We start from the raw sequence: 27,618 nt of genomic DNA, 5'->3' as shown, positions 1-27,618 counted from the left end.
TAGCTAAGGGATTGTAAATACACCAATCAGCACTCTGTGTCTAGCTCAGGTTTGTAAATACACCAATTGGTACTCTGTATCTAGCTAACCTAGTGGGGACTTAGAGAACTTTTCTGTCTAGCACTCTGTCTAGTTCAGGGATTGTAAACGCGCCAATCAGCACTCTGTCAAACGGACCAATCAGCTCTCTGTAAAAGAGCACTCCCCTCACTGTAAAATGGACCAATCAGCAGGATGTGGGTGGGGCCAGATAAGGGAATAAAAGCAGGCTGCCTGAGCCAGCTTTATTGTGTAGAGGCCTAGGGGAAAGTTGGTGTTTGCTGTCTGGAAGTTCGCTGAAAACCAACTCATAAAAGGCAGCTTTTCGGAGAAAAGGCAAATAAATGCATATATTATTTATTTATTTTTGAGATGGTGTCACCCAGGCTAGAGTGCAATGGCGCCATCTCGGCTCACTGCAACCTCCGCCTCTCGGATTCAAGCGATTCTCCTGCCTCAGCCTCCCGAGTAGCTGGGATCACAGGCGCCACCACCCCCGGCCTTTACCGCCAGTTTTCACACAGAAAGGCGGGAGAACATCAGAGTCATGTTTTTAGGTTGTATGACTGGCTTGGGGATTCTGGTGTCTGTGACCCGCCTTGGGGAAAAGGGGTTCACTCTGTGAGGAGCCTCGCGGGAGAACAGAACTGAGACTGGAGGGCTGGGAAGGTCGGAGGGAAACTGCCTCCCAGGCCTTCATTTTGGGGCGTTGTGTTCTGAGTCCCAATAATTGTAACATCTTCATAACCGACTCTCTGGTGGTTATGGTGAGTCGGGACACATGATGTGTGGTGACCGACGGAGGAACCGGGAGCGCAGCGGGGTTAAGGTTCGGGAGGGGGTTTAGGGTTGGGGCGAGGCGGGCGCGGCCCGGACGAGCAGCGTCACAGCCCCAGACCCTCCGCTCAGCTGCCGCGGGCTCTCGCCTGCCGACCATAGACGGCGCGGGCCTCCCGTCACCCCAGAGCGGCCCAGGAAGGATCCGGGCGGGACCTCGGCTGGTTTCCGGTTCCCGGCGCTCTCCGAGGCGCACTGAGGCCCCGCAGGGGGCGGGGAAGTCTGCGTGTGCGCAGCTCGGCCGGCCCGCCCTCGTCCTCGGGGGCCAGCCCCCTCCCCGGCTCAGGACCGGGTGCTGTGGGCGGGTCCACTCCTGGTTCGGCGCGGCTGCGCAGCTCCTCGGCGCTTCCTCCGTGGCTGCCCCGGGCCAAGCGAACAGGTGGGGCAGTGTTGGACTAGGAAGGAACGCCAAGCGGGCGGGCAGGCGGGGAGGGCGCGGGGAGGCGGTGGCCAGTCCAGGAGGGGCCTGTTCTGGGTGCCGCGGGAGCCACCGACGGGCTGCAGAGGCCGGGAGGAGGCGACCGCGGCGCGGCCCTAGGAGGCCGGCCTGAGGACCACAGCTGGCTTCCGGCCTCTCCCCGGAGCCTGGGGCCTTCGGCAGCACCCCCGTGGCCTCCCTCTGACATCCTCAACCCTGGTGAGGGGGCACCCTCACGTGGCTCTTTGCCCCAGGTTGGCTCAGGCAGGTAGAACAGCCCTGCACCCCATTTCCAGGGCCTTCAGCAGGTCTGGACTACGGGAACTGCCAGCTTTCTCCCCTTAGCCGGGAGTCCCTGGATCCCCCCCCCCGGGCTCTGGCTCCGGCCGTTCTGGGATTTCAGGAGTCGCTGAGCAGTAGGGCACGTCGGCCTATGCTGCATAGTGACCTGCTTCCCACGACCCAGGAGGCCACACCAGCAGTCAGCTTCTGCCTCCTGGCCATCCTTCCACACCCCTGGTTGAGTGGGGCTGAGCCTGAGTTCTCCCCACTGAAGGTAAGTTGGGGGAGACTTCAGGCCAGGGCAGTCTCCTGTCTTCTCTTGGAAACCACAGCAGCCCTTGCGCACAGAATGTCAACCACAGTCCAGCTTCCAGGGCACCAGGTGAGTTAATCCTCCGTGCCCACCTTTTCATCTTCATCCCCATCCCAGTCAGAGGCTGCTGTCCTCTGGAGCCGTGAGCCCTGCAACTGGTAAGGCCAGCCAGGGGCTCATAGCAACCGTGAGGAAAGGGTTCGGAGATGTAGACTCGCCCTCCCACAGGGAGAGGGGCTCTGAGCTCAGCTGGGTCCCCGTGTGGCTGAAGTTGGCTGGTCCTCAGAGCTCTGAGCTGCCCCATCAGGGACCTGCTGATACACAGTTCATACTGACCACTGCAGGGCTCTGGGTAGTGGGGCTCCACCAGGTCAGAGTCCTTTTAGTGCAGGCTGCTGCCCAGTGGGCATGGCCCGGGCAGCGGCGATGTGTTGTTGCAGGAGATGCCGCTGACCTTCCAGGATGTGGCTGTGTACTTCTCTCAGGCGGAGGGGCAGCAGCTGGGCCCCCAGCAGCGGGCGCTCTACAGAGATGTGATGCTGGAGAACTATGGGAACGTGGCCTCTCTGGGTGAGGCTCTCTGCACTTGGCCTGGTTCGCAGTGGGGACCTCTAAGGAGCTTGGGAGGCTGCTTTGGCTCTTTGGATCCCAAAGAAGAGGGTCCTGCCCCTTGTCCCCAAGTATCAGTCTGATCTCGACAGAAGGAACATGTCCCATGGGAAAAGCCTGCCTTGCTCCTCAGTTCTAGGGACTTCACTCCCTGTTGCCAGTGGCCCCACTGGTGTCCCTCTAGTGGCAGGAGAGCTAATGAGTGGATTCTCCTTCAGTACTTAGTCTCAGCCCACGGGCTCCCCTGACCAACATACATGCAGGCGTACACATGTGCACACAGGGCACATCTCTCCCCACCTGGCCTGGAAGACCCAGTCGGCAGTGTCCTGCCCCAGCTCCCCAGGCCATGCCAACTCACCAGTGTCCTCATCCTCAACAGGATTCCCTGTCCCTAAGCCGGAGTTGATCTCCCAGCTGGAGCAGGGGAAGGAACTTTGGGTCCTGAATCTTCTGGGAGCTGAGGAACCAGAGATCTTGAAAAGCTGCCAGAAAGGTGAGAATTGATGGGATGCTAATCCTGGGAACAGCCTCCCAATCCTGCCTTAAGAGGCTCCAAGTGTGGGACAGCTGGGGCATGGTGTTCATGTTAATGGCCTCCTCCAGGGGCAGTCTCACAGATACAGCCTGCTCGACAAATGTGAGCATGTGCACATGCTTTAGAAGTTTTATCTTGCTGGTCTGTTTCTTTGCTTTAAAAAATACATATATTTTTTCTGATCGTGTTTTTGTTTTGGTGATTACCTTGATAACAACTTAGTTCTCTTCTTTATATAACACACATTTCCTTTTGATAATAGATATTGGTTCCCTACCATGTCCTTTTTATTCTTCACCCCATTCTCTCCTTCATTTGCCAATTTTAGTCAGTAGTAGTCTTTTTTTTTTTTTTTTTTGGAGACAGAGTCTCACTCTGTCACCAGGCTGGAGTGCAGTGGCACGATCTCGGCTCACTGCAAGCTCCACCTCACTGGTTCAAGGGATTCTCCTGCCTCAGCTTCCCGAGTAGCTGGGACTACAGGCACCCGCGACCACGCCCAGCTAATTTTTGTATTTTTAGTAGAGATGGGGTTTCACTATGTTGGCCAGGATGGTATGGATCTCTTGACCTCGTGATCCGCCTGCCTCGGCCTCCCAAAGTGTTGGGATTACAGGCATGAGCCACCACACCCAACCAGTCAGTAGTAGTCTTTTTTTTTGTTTTTGAGAAAGAGTCTTACCCTTACTACCCAAACTGGAGTGCTGTGGTACGATCTTGGCTCACTGCAACCTCCCCCTACCAGGCTCAGGCAATCCTCCCACCTCAGCTTTCCAAGTAGCTAGGACTACAGGCACATGTCACCATACCTGGCTAGTTTTTTTTAAATTTTTGTAGAGACAGGGTTTCACCATGTTACCCAAGCTAGTCTTAAACTCCTGAGATCAAATGATCCATGTCGACCTCCAAGAGTGCTGAGATTACAGGTGTGAGCCACTGCACCTGACCAGTAGTGTTCTTTTTTTAATGTTTACCTTTGTTGTATTGAATATACATCTACTACTTGATATGTCGGCTCTAAGTATTATCTTTGATTCTCAGTTACTGAGACAGTCAATAAGCTTGTTCTACTTTTCTCCCTTTTCCTCCTCATTCCTTTCCCAGTTTTTATTGGTTATATTGTTTCTATAATATATATATTATAGAAACAATTCAGAACATATAACACTTTACCACTCATGTCCACAGCTTTGTTACTGTCTTTTATCTGCAGTTAAGTATGTTATTAATAATTGTTTACCTCTGGTCCTTTTACTAAAAATTTCCCCGTCTCTTGGTCGGCTGGAGCTTGTCTTCTAGTTTATTCAGAAAGGCTCGTGAAAAATATACCCCATATTTGTGCACATTCAAAATTGGTTGAATAAAGCCTTTGGTTTCTACATGTAAGAGCTAAGACTATTGTAAAGTTATATCGTTTTCTCAAAGTGCAGCTTTAGGTGCATCTCACAAAATTTTAATATGTTGCATTTTCATTAACATTATAGTTCAAAACATTATCTAGTTTTTCTTGTGATTTCTTCTTTGACCCAATAATTATTTGAACGTGCATTAATTTCCAAATAGTTGGTGTTTTCCTAGTTATCTTATTGTTATTGTCATTTAATTCCATTGTGGTCAGAGAACATACTCTGTATTATTTCATTCCTTTCATATTTGTTGCTTCTTGTTTTATGATCCCAAATGTGGTTTCTCCTGGTACAAATACCATGTGCACTGAAAAAGAATGTGTATTCTGACATGTTGGGGTTAGATAAATATCAGTTAAGGTGGTTGATGGTATTGTTCATGTCTTCTGTATCCTTGCTGATTTTTTTTTGTCTAGTTATTCTTTCAGTTGCTGAGAGGGGGGTGTTAAAATACAGAAGTATGATTGTGGAATTGTCTTTTCTTCCCTTTAATTTTTGTAGTATTGGCTTCATGTATCTTGAAGCTGTATTATAAGGGTCATTTGCACTTATGACTATCATTATGAGAGATAAGAGAATTCCTGTTTGTCTCTGGTAATACATTTTGTTTTGAAATATATTTTATCTAATATTAATGTAGCCACTCCATCCTTCTTATACTTACTGTTAGCATAGTATATCTTTATTCATCCTTTTAATTTCAACCTGTGTCTCTACACTTAGAGTGAATCTCCTGCAGATATCATACAATTGGGTCTTGTTTCTTCATCCTAACAATCTTTGTCTTTTAATTGTAGTGTTTAGTCTGTTAATGTTTAATGTAATTGTTGATACGGTTCAGGAATACACTCGTGTATAATATTTTTTATTTACAGTTATCTCTTCCGTTTTTTAAATTCCTTTTTCCTGCCTTTATTTGGGTTATTTGAATACTTTTTAGAACTCCATTTAAATTTTATTATTTGCCTTTTACATAATCTTTTTGCATTATTTTTTACAGTGATTTTCCTAAGGTTTACAGTATACATAAGTTTCCACAGTTTACTTACAGTTCATTTATGTACTACTTCACATAAATCCAGAAATCTTGTAACCATCCCTCCCATCCTTTTTGTTATAGTTGTTATGTGTAATACATCTACATACATTTTAAACTCAGAAAGACAATGTTATAGTTTTGGTTTTAAACAGTTATATAGTGTATAAAAAATTAAAAGGAAAAAGGCCAAAAAAAATAGTATTTTAGCTGTTCTGGCATGTAAGGAGCTTAGAATTCATCACTGTGTCCTAACAAGTAAAAAGCTGAACAAACTGAAAAATCAACAAATCTTAGCTCTATCAGAGAGGTGTGAGGTCAGAGGACAAGTCACCGCTCTCAAAACTGGAGAGGTATGGCTGGGCGCCGTGGCTCACACCTGTAATCCCGGCACTTTGGGAGGCTGAGGCAGGTGGATCAGTTGAGGCCATGAGTTCAAGACCAACCTGGCCAACATGGTGAAACCCTGTCTCTATTAAAAACACAACATTAGCTGGGCGTGGTGGTGGATGCCTGTAATCCCAGCTACTCAGGAGGCCGAGGCAGGAGAATCGCTGGAACTCAGGAGGTGAAGGTTGCAGTGAGCCGAGATTGCACCACTGCACTCCAGCCTGAGTGACAAAGCAAGACTCTGTCTAAGAAAAAAAAAAAAAATTGGAGAGATAAACAGTCAGATAAAAAGAATCACAACAACAACTTGTGAGCAATAATCTCCCAGGGAACCAGTGGCCAGATGGGTAAGCCTAAAATGTAATTGGCAAATTGCTAGAGGCTCAGTGTGGACAACTCTGAAAAAAAAACTCTAGGGAGACCCAGTCATGGGAGGACCCCATGCTTTTGTGAGTTTTACCTCCAAGGGCTCTATTAGGTACTGACAGTGAATATCAGAGAAAAATCTCCTTGTGCTTCTGGCAGGAGGAAGTGAAAAGGAACTACTTTGGAATATACCATTCTGTTCTTAACAAGACCTGCCCTCAGGAGAAACAATTTTACCAGGGCCTAACCTGCTGGTGTTTTTATCAGAACTTAACCTATCTGGGGGAAAGGAAATACCTAACACTGGCTACTTCTAGATATTCTGTCCCACCTGATGGTGGGTGGGGGAAACTGAAAAGCACTTGGGAAGTTCATAGTCCAGGGACACAAGCTCGGCAAGACTGAGCCCTACTCATAGTGTCATAGAACACTTTCCCACCCCAACACCTGAAAACATGGTGAAAGCCCTATTTACTGCAATTCCTTTTACCCACTATATCATGTCTACCTATCAACAGAAAATTGCAAAGCATACTAAAAGGCAGAAAATACAGTCTGAAGAGACTGAACAAGCATTAGAACCAGAGTCAGTCATGGCAGGAGTGTTGGAGTAATCAGGAATTTTTTTAAAACTATGATTAATATGGTAAGGGCTTTAATGGAAAAAGTAGACAGTATACAAAAACAGATTGATAATGTAAGCAGAGAGATTAAAATTTTAAGAAGCTGGATGTGGTGGCACATACCTGTATTTGCAACTCATAGTGTAGCAGGATTGCTTGAGCCCAGGAGTTCAAGGCCAGCCTAGGCAGCCTAGCGAGATCGTTTTTCTTAAAAAACAAAAAAGAAAATAAAAGAAAATTTAAAGAATTTTTTAAATGCTAGAGAGCAAAAACACCGTAACAGAAAGGAAGAGTGCCTTCGATAGATTCATTAGTAGATGGGACAGGGCTTCCAAGAGATTGTTATTTGAAAGTGGACCTGGATTAGCTCTAAATGCAGATTGCAAACCAATTTAAAAAGTTAAAAAAGAAGTGTAGCCGGGCGCGGTGGCTCAAGCCTGTAATCCCAGCACTTTGGGAGGCCAAGACGGGCGGATCATGAGGTCAGGAGATCGAGACCATCCTGGCTAACCTGGTGAAACCCTGTCTCTACTAAAAAAGACAAAAAACTAGCCGGGCGTGGTGACGGGCGCCTGTAGTCCCAGCTACTCAGGAGGCTGAGGCAGGAGAATGGTGTAAACCCGGGAGGCGGAGCTTGCAGTGAGCTGAGATCCGGCCACTGCACTCCAGCCTGGGCGACAGAGCAAGACTCTGTCTCAAAAAAAGAAAAAGAAGTATAGTTGATATGCTAAAAAAGGATACGAAATGGAATTACATATAATAGAATGCTCAGGTAAACCCACAAAAGGTAGCAAAAGCATGGAAAACAGAAATAGGAATGAAGAACAAGGGCAAAAAGTAGAAAATGGTAACAGATGTGGTAGATGTTAATTCAGCAACATCAGTAATCACCTTTTTAATTTTTTTTTTTTTTTTTTTTTTTTTTTTTTGAGACAGGGTCTCACTCTGTCCCCCAGGGTGGAGTGCAGTGGCACAGTCCCAGTCTATTGAAAGCTTTGACCTCCCAGGCTCAAGTGATCCTCCCACCGCAGCCTCCCGAGTAGCTGGGACTACAGGCATGTACTACCACACCTGGCTAATTTTTGTGTTTTGTAGAGACAGGGTTTTCCCATATTGCCCAGGCTAGTCTCGACCTCCTGGTCTCAAGAGATCCACCCACCTTGGCCTCCCAAAGTGCTGGGATTACAGGCATGAGCCATTGTACCCAGCCAATAATCCCCTTTTTAAAAAGTTAATTTGTTTTTTTAGAGATGGGGGTCTCACTCTGTTGCTCAGACTAGAATACAGTAGCTTGATCATGACTCATGGCAGCCTTGACCCCCTGGGCTCAAGCGATCCTCCCACATCAGCCTCCCAGGCAGCTGGGACTACAGGTGCATGTCACCACATCCAGCTCTTTTTTTATTTTTGTAGAGATCAGGTCTCACTGTTTTGCCTAGGTTGGTCTCAAACTCTTGAGCCTCAAGCAATCCTCCTGCCTTGGCCTCCTAAAGCACTGGTATTACAGGCCACAGTGCCTGGCCCCAACTGTGTTTTCTATAAGGAACCAAGTTTGGCCAGGAGTGATGGCTCACACCTGTAATTCCAGCACTTTGGGAGGCTGAGGTGGGAGGATCCCTTGAGCCTGGGAGTTTGAGACCAGCCTAAACACATAGTGATAACTCATCTCATCAAAAAGTTAAAAAACTTAGCTTGGTGTGGTGCTGTGCATCTGTAAGTCTCAGCTACTCAAGAGGCTGATGTGGTAGGATCGCTTGAGCCCGGGAGGTTGAGGTTGCAGTGAGCTGTGATTGCACCACTGCACTCCAGCCTGGGCAACAGAGCAAGACCCCATTGCAAAGAAAAAAGAAACCTGCTCTCTTATGACAAGATCTTGCCATGAACAAAAAAAAGAAGCTCACTTTAAACATAAAAACACATATATATTAAAAGTAAAGGGATGGAGAAAGATAGTAATCCAAAGAAAGCAGAAATATCTTACTACTTTAGACACAGCAGACTTCAGAGAAAGGAAAGTTATTGGGGTAAAGAAGGGCATTACATGATGATAAATGTAACAGTTCTTAAGGTGTATGTACCTAACTACAGCATCAAAATATGTGAGGTTGGCCAGGCATGGTGGCTAATACCTGTAATCCCAGCACTGGGAGGCTAAGGTGGGCAGATCACTTGAGGTCAGGAGTTCAAGACTAGCCTGCCCAACATGATGAAACCCCATCTCTACTAAAAACACAAAAATTAGCCAGGCATGGTGGAGTGTGCCTGTAATCCCAGCTACTTGAGAGGCTAAGGCAGGAGAGTCACTTGAATCTGGGAGGTGGAGGTTGCAGTGAGCCAAGATTGTACCATTGCACTGCAGCCTGGGCAACAGAGTGAGACTCCATCTCAAAAAAAAAAAAAAAAGTGAGGTTGCCAAGTGTGATAGTCATGCCTATAATCCCAGCACTTTGGGAGGCCAAGACGGGCAGATCACTTGAGCCTGGGAGGTTGAAGCTGCAGTGAACTATAATCACGTCACTGCACTCCAGGCGAGGCAACTGAGTGAGACTCTAGCTCTAAAAACAACAAAACCAGCTGGACATGGTGACTCACGCCTGTAATCCCAGCACTTTGGGAGGCTGAGGCGGGTGGATCACCTGAGGTCGGGAGTTCAAGACCAGACTGACCAACATGGAGAAACCCCATGTCTACTAAAAATACAAAATCAACCGGGTGTGGTGGCTCATGCCTGTAATCCCAGCTACTCGGGAGGCTGAGGCAGGAGAGAATTGCTTGAACCCAGGAGGCGGAGGTTGCAGTGAGCCAAGATTGCACCATTGCACTTCAGCCTGTGTGACAGAGCGAGACTCTGTCTCAAACAACAGCAACAACAACAACAAAATATGTGATGCAAAAACTGATAGAACTACAGGGGGAAATAGATGAATCACTGTCTACAGTTGGAGACTCCAGGACCCTCTATCATAAGTGGACAGATCCAGCAGGATGTAGTTGAATTTAACAGCACATCACATCAGTCAGCTGGGAATAATTTACATCTGTAGACTGCTTCATCCAGCAATAGCAGAATGCACATTCCTGCCAAGCTCACATGAAACATTTACTAAGATTAGAGACCACATTCTGGGCCACAAAACATACTCTAACATACTTTAAAGAATAGAAAACATACAATGTCTATTCTCAGACCACAATGACATTAAACTAGAAATGAAACCAGAAAGATAGCTAGAAAATTCTAAAGTACTTGGCAAATAAACAACACACTTCCAAATAGCACAGGTCAAAGAAGAGATCTCAAGAGAAATTTTAGAATATTTTGAATTAAGTGAAAATGAAAATAAAACTTACCAAAATTTGTGGAATGCTGTGAATGCAGTGCTTAGAGGGAAATGTATAGCATTGATGACTGCATGTATTAGAAAATGGGAAAGATCTAAAATCAATAATGTAAGCTTTCACTCTAGGAAACTAGAAAAAGAAGAGCAAATTAAATCCAAAGTAGAAGAAAAGAAATAAAAATTCAAGCAGAAATCAATGAAATGGAAAACAGGAAAACAATAGAGAAAATCAACAAAACCAGAAGATGGTTTGAAAAAAAACAGTAAATCAGTAAACCTTTAGCCAGACTTAAGAAAAAGAAGAGAGAGGACACAAAATACTAATATCAGAAATGAAAGAGGGGACATCGCTACAGAGATGTCCCATGGACTTTTAAAGGGTAATAAAAAAAAAAAAGATGAACAACTGTGCCCAGATTTGATAAATGAACCAATTCCTTGAAGGACACAATCTCAAACATGGGAAGAAATAGACAATCTGAATAGGGCTATGTCTGTTAAGTAAGTCAAATCAACGATAACCTTCCAAAATAGAGTCCACTGGGCTCAGATGGGTTCACTTACGAGTTCTACCAAACATTTAAGGAAGAAATTATACCAGGTCTCTACAATCTATTCCAGAAAATAAAAACAGGAAATACTTCCTAACTCATTATATGAGGTCAGCGTTACCCACCCAAATGCCACAACCAGACATTACAAGAAAAGGAAACTACAGACCAACGCCTCTTATGAACATAAATGCAAAAATTCCAACAAAATATTGGCAAATCAAATTCAATAATGTATAAAAAGAATTACATACCATGACCAAGTGGGATTTGTCCCAGGTTTACAAGGCTAGTCCAACATTAGGAAATAAATTAATGTAATGTGATATACCACATCAACAGGCTGAAGAAGGATCACGTGGTCATATCAGTAGATGCAGAGAAAGCATTTGACAAAAGCCAACCTCGATTCATGATTACAAATTCAACAAACGAGGAACACAGAGGAACTTCCTCAAGTTGATAAAGAGCATCTATAGAAAACCTACAGCTAACATCATACTTAATGGTTAAAAAAAAAAACTTAAAGCCTTTCCACTAAGATTAGGAACAAGGCATGGATATCCCCTCTCGCCACTGCTGCATTGCACCAGAAGTCCCAGTTAATGCAGTAAGACAGAAAAGGAAATAAAAGGTATACACATTGGGAAGGAAGAGATAAAACTGTTTACAAATGATGATCATCTGTGTGGAAAATCAGAATGAGTCAGCAAAAAGACCTCCTACAACTAATAAGTGATTGTAGCAAGGTTGCAGGATACAAAGTTAATATACAAATGTCAATCGTTTTCCTTTATACTAGCAATGAAGAAGTGGAATTTGAAATTAAAAACACATTATTTACATTAGCACCACCAAAGATAAAATATTTAGGTGTAAGTCTGACAAAATATGTGTAAAATCTATGAGGAAAAATACAAGACTGATAAGAATATATCAAAGAAGGCCGGGCGCGGTGGCTCACGCCTGTAATCCCAGCACTTTGGGAGGCCAAGGCGGGCGGATCACAAGGTCAGGAGATCGAGACCACGGTGAAACCCCGTCTCTACTAAAAATACAAAAAATTAGCCAGGCGCGGTGGCGGGCGCCTGTAGTCCCAGCTAGTAGGGAGGCTGAGGCAGGAGAATGGCGTGAACCCAGGAGGCGGAGCTTGCAGTGAGCCGAGATCGCGCCGCTGCACTCCAGCCTGGTGGACAGAGTGAGACTCCGTCTCAAAAAAAAAAAAATATATATATATATATATATATAAAAGAAGAACTAAATAAATGAGATATTCTCTGTTCATGGATAGGAAAACTCAGTATTATCATGATGTCAGTCCTTCTCAGCTGGATTTATAGATTCAACACACTCAATCACAATCTCAGGGGCTAGTTGTGGTGGTTTATAATTCAGCACTTTGGGAGGCCAAGGCAGGAGGATCGCTTGAGCCCAAGAGTTTAAGACTAGCCTCGGCAACATAGCGAGACGCCATATCTACAAAAAAAATTTTTTTGTTTAGCTAGGCCTGGTGGCATGTGCCTATATTCCCAGCTATTTGGGAGGCTGAGGTGGGAGGACTGCTTGAGCCTAGGAGTTTGAGGTTTCAGTAAGTTATGATCATGCCACTGTATTCCAGCCTGGCTGACACAGCAAGACCGTGTCTCTAAAGAAAAAACCCCAAAAAACTCAGCAGGTTATTTTGTGGATATTAGCAAACTGATTCTGATGTTTATAAGGAGAGGTAAAAGACCCAGAATAGTCAACTCAGTATTGAAGGAGAAGAGCAAGGTCGAAAGACCCATGCTACCCAATTTCAGTACTTTGACTGTAAAGCCACAGTGATCAAGACAGTGCGGTATTGGTCAAAAAAAAACAGAAAAAATAGGTCAGTGAAACAGAGCAGAGAGCCCAGATATAAACCTGCATAAATATATGCAACTGAGCTTTAACAAGGAAACAAACACACCTCAATGTAGAAAGGATAATCTTTTCAACAAATGGTGCTGGAACAACTGAACATCCGCATGTCAAAAAAAGAGAATCTAGACACCCTTCACAAAAAATTAATGTGTCTTATTCTGCTCAGACTCAATACCACAAGCTGGGTGCTTAAAACACTAACTTTCCTCCACTCCCCTTCCCCTCCGCCTCCCCGTCCCCCTCCATATGGAGGCTTTGGTCACCCAGGCCGGAGTGCAGTGGCATGATCTCAGCTCACTGCAACCTCCAGCTCCCAGGTTCAAGTGATTATCCTGCCTGAGCCTCCCGAGTAGCTGGGATTACAGGCACCCACCACCACGCCCAGCTGATTTTGTACTTTTAGTAGAGATGGGGTTTTGCTATGTTGGCCGTGCTGGTCTTGAACTTCTGACCTCAGGTGATCTGCCCACCTCGGCTTCCCAAAGTGCTGGGATTACAGACGTGAGCCACCATGCCCAGCCTTATTTTCTTACAGTTCTGGAGGCTACAAGTCCAAGATCAGTGTGTTAGCATATAGTTTCTGGTGAGGGGTCTCTCTTTCTAGGTTACAGATGACTGCCTTCGCACTGTGTCCTCACATGGCAGAGAGAGAAAGGGCAAGTTCTCCGGAATCTCTTCTAAGAGCACTAATTCTGCCATGACGACCCTCATGACCTCATCTAACTCAAATGATCTCTCAAATGCCCCGTCTCCAAACGTCATCACATTGAGGCTTCAACTTGTGAATTTGGGGTGAGCAGGACACATTTCATTCCATAGAAAAATGGATCATCTAAATGTAAACCACAAAACTATGAAACTTCTAGATGATAATATAGGAAAAAAAGAGATGACGTTGGTTTGACAGTGAGTTTTTAGGTGCAACACCAAAGGCACAATCCATGGAAGAAATAATTGACAGGCCGGGTGTGGTGGCTCACGCCTGTAATCCCAGCACTTCGGGAGGCCGAGGCAGGTGGATCACAAGGTCAGGAGTTCAAGACCATCCTGGCCACGATGGTGAAACCCCATCTCTACTAAAAATACAAAAAATTAGCCGGGCGTGGTGACGGGTGCCTGTAATCCCAGCTACTTGGGAGGCTGAGGCAGAGAATTGCTTGAACCCAGGAGGTGGAGGTTGCAGTGAGCCAAGACAGCACCACTGCACTCCAGCCTGGGCGACAGAGTGAGACTCTGTCGCAAAAACACAAACAAACAAAACAAAAAACAAATAATTGACAAGCTGGACTTCATTAAAATTAAAAAATTCTGCTCTATAAAAGGCAACATCAACTTTGGGATCTCTACTAAAAATACAAAAACCAGCTGGGTGTGGTGGCAGGTGCCTGTGATTCCAGCTACTCCAGAGGCTGAGGCAGGAGAATCACTGGAAGCTGGGAGGCAGAGGTTGCAGTGAGCCGAGATTGAGCCACTGCACTCCAGCCTGGGTGATAGAGTCAGACTCCATCTCAAAAAAAAAAAAAAAGACAATGTCAAGAAAATGAGGAACAGTCCATAGATTGGGAGAAGATATTTGTAAAAGGCACATATAACCGACCATTATCCAAAATACGCAAAAAAACTCAAGAAAACGAACAGCCCAATTTAAAACATGGGTGAAAGGCCTGAATCGACTCCAGATGGAAGGAGATACCCAGATGACAGGCGGGCATTGTGAGATCAGTATCATATGTCTGTAAGGAATTGCAAATTAAAACAATGAGATTCCACTGCACACCTACTAGAATGGCCAAAATCCACACCACTGATAACCCCCAGTGCTGGCCAGGATGTGGAACAGGAACTCTCATTCATTGCAGGTGGGGGATCAAAACGGTGGCCACTCTGGAAGACAGTTCGACAGTCTTACAAAACTAAACATACCTTTACCATGTGATACAGCAATTTTGTCCCTTTGTATTTACCCAAATGAATTGAAAATTTATGTGCACACAAAATCCTGCACACAGATATTTATGGCAGCCTTATTCATAATTTCATAATTACCAAAACTCGGAACCAACCAAAATGTTCTTCAGTAGATGAGCGGGTAAATAAACAGTGGCATATCCAGAGAATGGAATCATATTCAGGGCTAAAAAGAAATGATTGACCGGACACGGTGCCTCATTCCTGTAATCCCAGCACTTTGGGAGGCCGAGGCGGGCGGGTCACTTGAGGTCAGGAGTTCAAGATCAGCCTGGCCAACATGGTGAAACCCCACAAAAATTAGCTGGGTTTGGTGGCATGCACCTGTAATCCCAGCTACTAAGGAGGCTGAGGCAGGAGAATCACTTGAACCCAGGAGGTGCAGGTTGCAGTGAGCCGAGATGGCGCCACTGCACTCCAGCCTGGGCAAAAAAGTGAAACTCGATCTCAAAAATAAAATAAATAAAATATAAATAAAAATAAATGAGCCACCAAGCTATGAAAAGACAGAGGAACCTTAAATGCACATTACCAAGTGAAGGCAGTTAGTCTGAAAAGATTATACAGTTGGCCTTTGAACAACATGGGTTTGAATTTCCCAGGTCCACTTATATGTGGATTTTTTCAACCAAACACATGTGAAACCCACATGTCCAGAGGGCTGACTTCATGTAAGTGGGTTTTGAAAGGCCAGCTATGGAACTTGAGTATGCATGGATTTGGGTATATGTGGGGGATCTCGGGCCCAATCCCCTTTGTTTACCAACAGACAGCTATACTGTATGATTCCAACTATATGACATTCTGGATGAGGCAAAACTAGAGAGAGCAAAAAGGTCAGCAGTGCCAAGGAGCAGAGAAGCAGGGTGGAGCCAGAGGATTTTCAGGGCAGTGACACTAGTCTGTATAGTACTGCAGAGGTGGATGCAAAACCCATGGATCATGCAGCTCCGAGAGGGAGCCCTAAACAGAGTTTAGATGGTAATGATGTGTCAGCGTGGGTTCATTCACTGTGATGCTGTATCACTGTGTTGCAGGAGGTAAGTAGTGGGGGAGGTGTGTGTGGGGGGGTGTATGTAGGAACTGTGTTTTCTGCTTAATATTGCTGTGAAATGCTCTAAAAATAAAGTATTTTCAAAAAATCTCGTGTTCCCCAGATTTTCCATCTCTAGTGCTCTTCATCCCTTTCTGACGATCTGAGTTTCTAGCTGGCATCATTTCCCTTCAGCCTAAAGACCTTTGCATTTCTCGTGGTGCGAGTCTGCTGCCCCAGTTCTTAGTTTTCTCGTGTATGAAAGTACCTTTATTTTGCTTTTTTTTTTTTCCTTTTCCCATTCAGCACTTTAAAGCTGCTATTTTACTCTTTTCTGGCCTCCTTGACTTTGACTTTCGATGAGCAGTCACCACGGGATCCCTGGCTGGTGGTGTGTCGTGGGTCACTCTCCTGCTTTCGAGGCGAGCTGCCTGTTGGTTCGGTTCCCAGCAGGTAGACTCTGATGGGCTGCAGCACTGGCCTCTTGGGTTTTCCTCTGCTAGGTGTTCATACAGCATCTTGATCCTGTAGATTTCTGTCTTCCATCAAATTTGGGCAACTTTTGACCATTATTTCTTCACATTTCTTTCTGTACCATTCCCTCTCTGGTCTCCTGAGATACCAATTATAAGTGACCATTTGAATTATCGAACAGATTTGTAAGGCTGTTTATTATTTTTAAAATATTTTTATCTGTATTCTTCCGATAATTTCTGTTCATCTCGATTAAAATTCACTTACTCTCCTTTATTGTGCCCGTTCAGCTGTTAGTCCGTCAAGTAATGCTTTATTTCAGAAATTCTGTTTTTCAGTTCCAGAATGATCATTTTATTTTTTGTTATTTCTGTGTCTCTGCTGAGACTTTTGACTCCCCGAGATTTTCCTGTTTTGTTTTATTTCACTGAGGATAATTATAATTCCTGTTTTTAAATCCTTGTCTGTTAGTTTCAACATCTGACTCATTTCAGGGTCAGATGGTTGATTTCCTTTTCTCACAAAAATGTGCTCTGTTTTCTTGGTTCTTTATGTGTTTGTTAAATTTGGAGTAGAGACTGTGGATTCTGTACGTATGGGTATTTGTGTATCTGCGTCTGTGTGTATATACGTGTTTACACATGTGAGTATGTGTGTGTGCGTATGAGTGTGCATGTACCTCTGTGCAGCTGGTCACCAGCATGTACCTTCACAAGTTACATTTTGCTGGCATTATCCACGAGCTGTCACCGCTGTGGCCTGGGCACCGAGCTTTCTGAGGCTTGTGTGTTGGCTTGTCCCAGGGCTCTGCCATCGTCAGTATTGGCCCCGCTCACAGATATTCTTTCCTGGGTTGGGCCAGCTCCTTTTGGACACTTTAGAGATCCATCTCGGGCCCGTCTGCGTTTGTGGTGCTGCTTCTCTGTGGCCCCTTCCGGCTACTGGGACTGTTCCCTTTTGGCATTGCATTTGGCAGCACTTCTGAGGAACTCAGCCTCCAGGGCCTCCGGTTGTCCTTTTTTTTTTTTCATTATTTTTATTTATTTATTTTTTGTTTCTGTTTTTTGTTGTTTTTGTTTGTTTGTTTGAGACAGAGTTTTGCTCTTCTTGCCCGGGCTGGAGTGCCATGGCGTCATCTTGGCTCGTCACAGCCTCCGCCTCCCGGGTTCACGTGATTCTCCTGCCTCAGCCTCCTGAGTAGCTGAGACTGCAGGCGCTTACCACCATGCCCAGCTAATTTTGTATTTTTAGTAGAGACGGGGTTTCACCATGTTGGTCAGGCTGGTCTCGAACTCCTGAGCTCAGGCAATCTGCCCGCCTCGGCCTCCCAAGGTGCTGGGATTACAGGTGTGAGCCACCATGCCAGCCTATTTTTACTTTTTTGATATTTAGTCTTATTCTGTTGCCCAGGCTGGAGTGCAGTGGTGCCATCTTGGCTCAGTACAACTTCTGCCTCCCAGGTTCGAGCGATTCTCCTGCCTCAGCCTCCCAAGTAGCTGGGACTACAGGCGCCCACCACCACGCCCTGCTAATTTTGTGTTTTTAGTAGAGATGGGGTTTCACCATGTTGGCCAGGATGGTCTCAAACTCCCTACCTCAGGTGATCCACCCGCCTCAGCCTCCCAAAATGCTGGGACTACAGGCATGAGCCCACCACGCCCGGCCTGAAAATGCAGTTTAAAAACAAAAAAAAAATTCATTTTGCTTGTTTGTATTTTTCTGTTGTTATTTTTATGGTTTCTTGAAGACATGAGAAGATTCAGAGCTAAACTTTGTTCCCATTGGGACCAGATAATGAAATTCTTTTTGTTTTTTTGAAACAGCTTCGCTGTGTCACCAAGGCTGGAGTGCAGTGGCGCGATCTTGGCTCGCTGCAACCTTGCCCTCCCCGGGTTCAAGTGGTCCTCCCACCTCAGCCTCCTGAGCGGGACTACAGGTGCGCTCCAGCACACCCAGATAATGTTTGTATTTTTAGTAGGGACAAGGTTTCACCATATTGATCAGGTTGGTCTTGAACTCCTAGGCTCAAGCAATCCACCTGCCTTGGCCTCCCAAAGTGCTGGGATTACAGCATCAAAACACATGAGGTTTCCGGGTGCCATGGTCACTCCTGTAATTCCGGCACTTTGGGCATTTTTGTTTCCATTTAGTTCATATGTCAAGCATAGGCTATTTCAGCAAAAAAAGATTCCTAGCATCCCTGGGCTCTATATTTGGTAGAGAGCTCTGTAGGTTGGAGTCTAGTTGTGAGTCCATAGTTGGGGCAGAGGCACCCCTTTTGATCCTAGTTTGTGGCGGGGTGGAGTTGTGATTTGTGATCCTAGTTTTGGGGGTAGAGTCATGATGGGAGTCTGCAGCGGGGAGGGTCTGTGTTCTCCGTGTTGAAGTTGGAGCGATGTCATCCGCTATGAGATGGGGGCCATCCAGGCGGATGGATGGTGTGCCCCCAGTTGGCCACCCCTGTCAGGAAGGCCTTGTAGTTCCCTGGGAGGGCTGCTCTGTGCATCTCTGGTGCTGTTTCAAGTATCACCCTGCATTTATGGTGATCCCTCACAGACTAAGGTGAGGAAGCCCTAGGAGGCAACTTCTTCCCAAACAGGTGCCCCCCGAGGTTGCCCTGAACGAGAGAACCGTCCTGTTTCCACAAACAGGTGCCCCCCGAGGTTGCTTTGAATGAGAAAACCGTCCTGTTTCCACTTGCCTGACTGAGTCTAAATCTATGGGCAGAAGGCAGTTTGGACTTGCAGGCATGTTGCATCACAAGGCTGCCAATTCGACTGACTCGGCCACGTCCTCCAACACTATGAGCAAGGGGCCGGGTATGAGTAAAGCCACACACCCTCCTGGAGTTTGGGAAGACCCTTTGTGTCAGGTCAGCCTGGTCCCACAGGTGCCATTTCCATGTAGCAAGGCGGCACCTACCTGTCCTGGGTGGGAGGTGTCCTGAGCTGTGGCATGGTGGGGATTGGAGTCCACAGGGGTGCTGCTTCCACTCATTGTGGGACCCTCAGTTTCTAATTGTGCCCAATAGGTGGATAGCATTTGCCTTTCTAGGGGGCATATTGAGCTGCTCTTTGGGGCTCATTTAGTTCAGAACCCTATGGGCAACCAGGTGGACCATGTTTTCTCCACAGACTCCATGAGGCAGAGTGGGTGTCGCCAGAGCTTCCACGCAAGAGTGGGACCTGGAGGCATGGTGGCATGGTGTGCTGGGCTGCCTGCCAGGCTGGGTGAGGGCTGTGGGGCCTCCCCACTGAGAGGTGGTTGCTTTACAGGTTATAGCATAAAAGGGTCTGGGTATTAGAGTAAGATATGGAAACTCTTGTCTCCCAAACATGAAGAATCCAAATGAATGTGTCTATCGAAGACCTGTGGGTGGTATCAGTATCAGTAGTTTATGTTTAACAGTTAATAGGATCTACTGCACCCTGACCAGACAGTGCCCAAGAATTTTACTGAAGGCACTGGCCCCTGTATTTTATGTGGGGTGATACCATAACCCTTTTTTTTTTTTTTTTTTTTTTTTTTTTGTGAGACAGAGTCTCGTTCTGTCGCCCAGGCTGGGGTGTGCAGTGGTGTGATCTTGGCTCACTGCAAGCTCCACCTCCCGGTTCACACCATTCTCCTGCCTCAGCCTCCCAAGTAGCTGGGACTACAGGCGCCCGCCACCTCGCCTGGCTAATTTTTCGTATTTTTTTTTTTCTAGGTAGACACAAGGTTTCACCGTGTTTGCCAGGATGGTCTCGGTCTCCTGACCTCATGATCCGTCCGCCTTGGCCTCCCAAAGTGCCGGGATTACAGGCGTGAGCCATCGCACCCAGCCATCACCATTATTTTTCAGCTGGGTTATGATGGTGTGTAAATGTGAACAGCTTATTCAGAAGGAACCTTTTAACAGGAGGTCATCAATACGATGCCGTAAATGACAGTGTGGAAGAGATGCCTCATCCAGGTCTTGTCTGCAGAGGTTTGGGCACTGGCTGGGCTACTGGGGACCTCGCTGGAAGCTGAGTAAAGGGATATTGTGTTCCTTTGAAAATGAAGGCAAATTGTGGTTGAGACTCCTCAGTAATAGGTATGGAATAAAACATATTGGCCGAACCAAGGACCACAAAGTGTGCACCTGGGACCATTGGAATATCTTCAATAATTTCTGTTATCTTAGAGGGGGCTTTGTTGGAGAAACTTGGGCATGTAAGTTTCAGTAATTAATAAGTAAGCGCCACTCTTTGGAACTAATTTGGGGTACAGGCTAGACTGTGCTGTTAAAGGGAGAGAGAGTGGTTTTGTAACCTTAGCCTTTAGCATGTTTTTAATGGCTGGGCACAGGCCAGCACACCTTGTTTTAAGGGATATTGAGGGGTGTGCACCGTCTTTACTGGAAGTGGCAAGTGGACGGGTTCCCAGTGGGCAGCTGCAACCAGAAGGGCTGGTGACTTAGGTTTGTTCCAGGAGCATGAGGGCACCCACTCGCATGATGGAAGAAGAGAGAGCAGGTGGGTGGCAGATGTTTAATAAAAGTAGTGCCAATGGAGGCATCTAAAGGGTCATGAGGGGCCCGGCACAGTGGCTCATGCCTGTAATCCTAGCACTTTAAGAGGCCAAAGCAGGCAGATAACTTGAGACCAGGAGTTCAAGACCAGCCCGGCCAACATGGTAAAACCCCATCTCTACTAAAAATATAAAAATTAGCCTGGTGTGGTGGTGGGCACCTGTAATCCTAGCTACTCAGGAGGCTGAGGTGGGAGGATTGCTTGGGCCTGGAAAGTCAAGGCTCCCGTGAACCAAGATCATGCCGCTGTACCCCAGCCTGGGCAACAGAGCAAGACTGTCTTAAACAAAATAAAATAGGCTGGGTGCGGTGGCTTACACCTGTAATCCCAGCACTTTGGGAGGCTGAGACAGGTGGATCATCTGAGGTCAGGAATTCAAGACCAGCCTGGCCAACATGGTGAAACCCCATCTCTACTAAAAATACAAAAAAGTTAGCCGTGCATGGTGGCGGGTGCCTGTAATCCCAGCTACTTGGGAGGCTGAGGCAGGAGAATCACTTGAACCTGGGAGCCGGAGGTTGCAGTGAGCAGAGATTGCACCACTGCATTTCAACCTGGGCAACAAGAACGAAAAAAAAAAATTCTCTGTCTCAAAAAATAATAATAATAAAATAGGCCGGGCACGGTGGCTCACGTCTGTTATCCCAGCACTTTGGGAGGCTGAGGCGGATGCATCATCTGAGGTCGGGAGTTCGAGACCAGCCTGACCAACATGGAGAAACCTTATCTCTACTAAAAATACAAAAATTAGCCAGGCATGGTGGTGCATGCCGGTAATCCCAGTTACTTGGGAGGCTGAGGCAGGAGAATCACTTGAACCCGAGAGGTAGAAGTTGCGGTGAGCTGAGATTGTGCCATTGCACTCCAGCCTGGGCAACAAGAGTGAAACTCTGTCTCAAAAATAAATAAAATAAATAAATAAGTAAAATAAAATAAAGGAAGGTGAACTCCCGAGGGTTTGTTCGTGATTCCCATTATTTTAAAAGCTTTCCCTTTTTACATTTTGTAGGCTCCTCAGAAACTACTGTGACTTGGGTCCCCTTATAAAGTACTGAAAGTTTTTCTTGCCCCAATTAATAGAGTAGTAAAAGGCAATTGTCCCCTCAGAGTGGGACAGTCCCTGGAGGACTACCAAGTCCCCAGGCTAAGGGATGAGGAGGCTGCCATTCTCTCAAGTCGGGAAAGGAGGGAGGGTATTAGTTCCGTGAGAACAGGCTGTCAAGGGTCCTCAGCCTTCAGAAATGTGGCCGCGTGAGCCCAGGTGCTTATTTTCTGGTTGCCCCGTGATGAGGGCGTTGGGCACACCCACCCATCGTGGGGGCCCATGAGGGTCTGGTTCTTAGTCCTGGGATTTGGGGAAGGGTTTCCAGGTACTCAGGGAAAATAATGGTGAGGCCTGGGTCCCACTGTGGGGGGCCAGGGTTAGTCGAAGTCAGGCTGGGGGCCCTCAGCAGGCGACTGCTGAGCACCAGGGAGCAGCTGCCCATGTCTCGCCTTTGCACGTGTCTTGTCCGGAGCTGCCATGTGACTGAGGGGAGCCTCTTCAGGACTGGAGACAGTCCCAGGGTCCCCAGCAGTGACATTCAAAGAGACAACAGACCCCTCGCGCTGTCTGCTGTCACTCAGCAGGAGGTGGGTGTGGTCTCCAGGGCCTCTCCACAGTGAGCTCTGGCTGTTGTCACTGGTGGGTGGTTGAGTCCGGGCCTTGCCTTGAGTATCCACAGCAGGGAGTCTCCGAGTGCGCCCGTCGTCCCCACCGGGTGAGGCTTCGTCATCAGTGGTTTTTCTGATTCATGGGCATGGGATTGGCCACATTGAGGGACAGATGTGGGGGATCTGGGCCAGTGTCCTGGAGGAATTTAGTACACATTTCTGTGGGAGTGAGCACTAACTCTGACCCGGTACTAAATGCCCTGAGTCAGCCCCCTTTTCACTCTGTCAATGCAAAATCTTTTTTTTTTTTTTTTTTGAGACTGAGTCTCACTCTTGTCGCCCAGGCTGTAGTGCAATGACGCAATCTCAGCTCACTGCAAGCTCTGCCTCCCTGGTTCAAATGATTCTCCCACCTCAGCCTCCCGAGTAGCTGGAATTACAGGCACCCGCCACCACACCCAGCTAATTTTTGTATTTTTAGTAGAGACTGGGTTTCTCCACGTTGGTCAGGCTGGTCTCAAGCTCCTGACCTCGGGTGATCCACCCACCTCGGCTTCCCAAAGTGCTGGGATTACAGGCGTGAGCCACTGTGCCCGGCCTGCAAAACCCCTTAAGGCAAATTCGAATTTTCTACCATAGAGGAATTTTGGTCTCCAGTTCTAATTCCCCCGTCCCCTGTGATTTTGACCTTTTAGATTATTGCCAGAAGAATCTGAGGGTGACCTCTGTGTGTCCCTACCTCGCAGGCAGCACCTCCCTCTCCAGGGTGTCCCAGTGGCCTCTGTGGGACCAGGGTCAGCACCCACCAGCGCCATCATTTTCTGGTGTCAGGGTCAGCCCCCAGGCCTCAGGACCACAGGACCAGCGGCACCAAGTACAGCCCATGCTGTTGCTGTGAGCCTTGCACTCATCTAAGAGCTGGATGGCGGCCTCCAGCATCCAGTGGGGCAGGGACTGGGTGCTCAGGGCATTTGCTTTTGCCCACCAGTCCATGCCAGGGATTAGACCCGTGAAACCCCCTGGAGTTGGGGGAGAGGGCCGACAGGCACAGGGACAAAGCATGGATATTTGCAAGGGGTCATGGCGAGCCCTGCAGGGATCGCCCATGGTCTGGGTCTGCAGTAGACCTGGATACCTGTGAATGCCGCGGGAGGTGTCCGTACAGCCAGGAGCTCCCCTCAGCTCAGCACTGGGACAAAGGAAAACACCGGGCAGGTGTGGCATGGGAAGGTCCCAGCAGAGGGACCGTGGTCTGAGTGGGTGCCTCCTTGGTCAGGATGTCGGAAACACAGAGCCACGCCTACCTGCCCAACAGCCATTTAGGGTGCACAGTTTAGGCATCTGGCACGTACAGCCTAAAATTCTGCCGGCTGTGGGACAGACCCTAGCAGCATCTCTGTTCCCAGATGTAGTTATCCCCACTGGCAGTGATTTGAGTCAGCCAGGCGCAGCTGAAAGGCATCTCGCACTCCATCCCAGCAACTGTGTTAGCTTTTCCAGGATTTTTTCTTTTATTCTTTTTTCCTTTTGTTTCTCTTGAGAAAACCTCTTCAGTGATCAGACACAAGATGGAAAATAAGGATTTTCTTACTTATAGATCTTGGGGGTACATGGCATGCCTGAAGGCCACATGGAGGTCGGCGGGAGGAGAGAGGATGGAGGGCGAGGATCTGGGGCATCTGCCTTTCCTGGGTTCCAGGGTGTGGGTGGAAGCCCAGGTGGAGAAGAGGGGTTGCAGGGTTTGGAGCAAACACGTACAAGGAGGGCTCCTGCTCCGCAATCAGTCCAGGTTTTGCGTCCAGTCAAGCAGCTGTGTGCAGGTGGGCTTGCAGCGGTGGCCTCTGACCCACAGGGGAAAGAGGGAGGGGTTGGGAACTCAGGTCAGGCGGCTGCCGGAGTCCTCATGGCAGTTGGAGCTCATGTCAAAGAGGATAACACATGTGGAGGCAGCTCAGGAACAGGCCTGCTGCACTGGGTCTGTTTTAGAGGTGGGGTCTCAACATCTTGCCCAGGCAGTTCTCAAACTTTTGGCCTCAAGCGATCCTCCCACTTCAGCCTCTCAAAGTGCTAGGATTACAGGCATGAGCCACCACACCCGACTTAAGTAATATTTTATCAACATTTTTGTTTTGTTTTGTTTTGTTTTGAGATGGAGTCTCGCTCTGTCGCCCAGGCTAGAGTGCAGGGGCACGATCTTAGCTCATTACAACCTCTGCCTCCCGGGTTCAAGCAATTCTCCTGCGTCAGCCTCCCATGTAGCTGGGACTACAGGCCATGCCACCACGCCCAGCTAATTTTTGTATTTTTAGTAGAGACCAGGTTTCTCCATGTTGGCCAGGCTGCTCTCGAACTCCTGACCTCAGATGATCCACCCGCCTCAGCCTCCCGAAGTGCTGGGATTACAGGTGTGAGCCACCCAGCCTGGCCTTTATCAACAATTTATTACATACAAGTGAATTGTTACTGCTGCCAGTATTAAGTTACCTACTGTGGTTTGTGTTTGAGGTCTGATAGGTTCTAACGCTCAGTCTAATGTAATTGGCCAACTCATCTTTTTCCTATGACCTGTCAATCATGCATAGGTTTTGGATTATCTAGAATTAATGTACAGCACTTTTCCCCCAGTGTGTTACGGAAGATTTCAGACATACACCAAATTTGGAAGAACTTTATGGTGAAGACTCATACACCCGCCACCAAGGTTCTGTGTTAACATTTGCCATGCCACTATCCCTCTACCAGACCCATCATCTACTTTGTTTTTGCTTTTGAACTAAATTGCAAGGCTGGGCACAGTGGCTCACACCTGTAATCCCAACACTTTGGGAGGCTGAGGTGGGCAGATCACTTGAGGCCAGGAGTTTGACACAAGCCTGGCCAACATGGTAAACCCCGTCTTTACAAAAAAATTAAAAAATTAGCCAGGCTTGGTGGCGCATGCCTATAGTCCCAGCTACTCAGGAGGCTGAGGCATGAGAATCACTTGAACCTGGGGGCAGAGGTTGCAGTGAGTTGAGATCGCATCATTGCACTCCAGCCTGGGTGACAGAGAAAGATTCTGTCTAAAAAAAAAAAAAAAAAAATGCAGCTGTCAGGACATATCCTTTATTGAATTTAATTTAATTTTTAATTTTAAAATAAAATTATTGGGCTGGGTGTGGTGACTCACGCCTGTAATCCCAGCACTTTGGGAGGCAAGGTGGGTGGATCACCTGAGGTCAGGAGTTTCAGACCTGCCTGGCCAGCATGGTGAAACCCTGTCTCTACTGAAAATACAAAAATCAGCAGGGCGTGATGGCTCACGCCTGTAATCCCAGCTCCTCAGGAGGCTGAGGCAGGAGAGTTGCTTGAACCTGGGAGGCAGAGGTTGCTGTGAGCAGAAATCACACCACTGCACTCCAGCCTGGGTGACAGAGCAAGACTCTGTCTCAAAATGCATACATACATACATACATAAAATAACCAAGCAGCAGCACTAACAGGACACTTCCTTTAAATACATATGTGTCATTGATTGGAGATCAGTGTTTGTTTACAGTTTTTTCTTTTGAGGTGAAAAGTATATAAATGAAGTGCACAAATCTTAAGTGTGAATTTGCTGAGTTTTAACAAATAGACACACTTGTGTAAACCAAACCTCTGTCAAGATATATAATGTTATTGTTGCCCAGAAAGTTCCATCGGTACGCAGTACACCATTGAGGAAACACACTTTTGTAGCTGGAGGAAGACAAAGAACTGCATAGTTTTGTGAAACTATGGTTCTGATAGCCACTGTTTGTGGTCATTTTGACTAAAAGTGTTGATTGGGATATTCTAAACTTGCAGGGGAGCAAGGCTCCTGTGTGTGGTTCGTGCCAGACTTAGACCAGGAAGCAAGGTGGCCTTAGCTCGTGGCCCAGCATCCCATGATGTCAGTGTAGTGAACCCTAGCGTCATGGGGTTTCGTCGGCGCTCCGGACATCATCTGGAAGCACTGAAGTCCTGTTGGGGCAGTTGGAAGAGAGTCCATCCTCAGTCTTAATCCTATGTGGCTGTGCGACACGGTACCTGAGGTGCTGCTGTCTCCTCTCATGGGGGCGGTTCCCACGACCGTCATTGGGTGTCTGAATTGCGTGAGGAGATTTTTTTTTTTTTTTTTTTTTTTGAGACGGAATTTCACTCTTGTTGCTCAGGCTGGAGTGCAATGGCACCATCTTGGCTCACCACAACCACCGCCTCCCAGGTTCAAGCGATTCTCCTTCCTCAGCCTCCCTGGTAGCTGGGATTACAGGCATGAGCCACCACACCCAGCTAATTTTGTATTTTTAGTAGAGATGGGGTTTCTCCATGTTGGTCAGGCTGGTCTTGAACTCCCGACCTCAGGTGATCTGCCTGCCTCGGCCTCCCAAAGTGCTGGAATTACAGGCATGAGCCACAGCACCCGGCCTTGCATGAAGAGATCTTGAGTAAGATCTTGTCAGCCAGATAGGAAAAGATGATTCTGTTTTTGTTTGTTCGCCTTTGAAGGGGCAGTGGTGAGCACAGGTGCCCTGCTTTAGAAGTTCTGAGTGTGTCTTGTACAAGAAGGAGGTTAGTGATGGGCGCCCCCGGGAGCCACAGGCCCTGGTCCCGTCCTCCCCTACCGCGGTGTCTGACCTGGCCCGGGAGGCGCCTCTGGCAGTGCCTCCATGTGGACTTTGAATCCAGGCTGAGTTTCAGTCGTGTTTGTTGGGGGTTCCTTGCCAGGGCCCTGCCCCTGGGACGCCTCGTCGCGGCGTCACGTGCTGTGCTTTCCGTGGCTGTCTTACCGCGGGAGGCCTCTGGGAGGCAGCAGAGCCCACCCTTGCTCTTTGTCCAGGGATTGGTGCTCTGGGCCCCGCGCCTGGAGGGTCCTTTAGGCCAGGTGGATAAAGCATGGCCTCTCCACTCACCTGTTTGTTTTCCGAGTTCTCTTTTGGCAGTTTTCAGCCGATTCTGGTGATGTACGAAGGGAGGGGCACCGCTGGGCCTGCCATACAGCTGCACAGTGAGCGAGCGGCCTCGAGGTGGTGGGTGAGGGCCCCCTCCTGGGAACACCGCCAGCCCTGCCTGCAATGTTGAGAAACTGTTACAATGGAACATTTTTATCTGAGTAGTCACAAAAAACACATGTAACTTGTTGATAGCCTGATGAGAGATGTTTGGTTTTAGTTTCTCAGAGACAGAGTCGCACTCTGCTGCCCAGGCTGGAGTGCAGCGGTGCGGTCTCAGCTCACTGCAGCCTCCACCTCCTGGACTCAAGCGTTCCTGTCATTTCAGCCTCCC

At 47.4% G+C, this 27,618-nt stretch overlaps 1 protein-coding gene across 8 annotated transcripts in view; it reads left to right on the top strand.

The window, feature by feature from the left end:
* The first annotated feature begins 278 nt into the window (after window positions 1-278).
* The window catches only part of ZNF251 (zinc finger protein 251), a 37,708-nt gene continuing 10,368 nt past the window's right edge, over window positions 279-27,618 (top strand). The window contains exons 1-4 of one of the 8 annotated variants that reach the window (XM_030921344.1): window positions 1,055-1,255; window positions 1,851-1,958; window positions 2,330-2,459; window positions 2,881-2,994. In XM_030921344.1, coding sequence (XP_030777204.1) covers window positions 1,926-1,958; window positions 2,330-2,459; window positions 2,881-2,994 — 277 coding nt within the window. In that variant the 5' untranslated portion in view covers window positions 1,055-1,255; window positions 1,851-1,925. Of the gene's footprint in view, window positions 2,460-2,880; window positions 2,995-4,858; window positions 5,331-10,324; window positions 10,378-13,255; window positions 13,673-19,832; window positions 20,787-27,618 lie in introns of those variants that run through there. The other 7 variants (XM_010375194.2, XM_030921345.1, XM_030921346.1 and 4 more) reach the window with 7 other exon arrangements.

The sequence above is a fragment of the Rhinopithecus roxellana genome, chromosome 17 (assembly GCF_007565055.1).
Source record: "Rhinopithecus roxellana isolate Shanxi Qingling chromosome 17, ASM756505v1, whole genome shotgun sequence".
Lineage (NCBI taxonomy): Eukaryota > Metazoa > Chordata > Mammalia > Primates > Cercopithecidae > Rhinopithecus > Rhinopithecus roxellana.
Note: the sequence above shows the minus strand (reverse complement) of the source record. Positions and strands in the feature narration are given on the sequence as shown.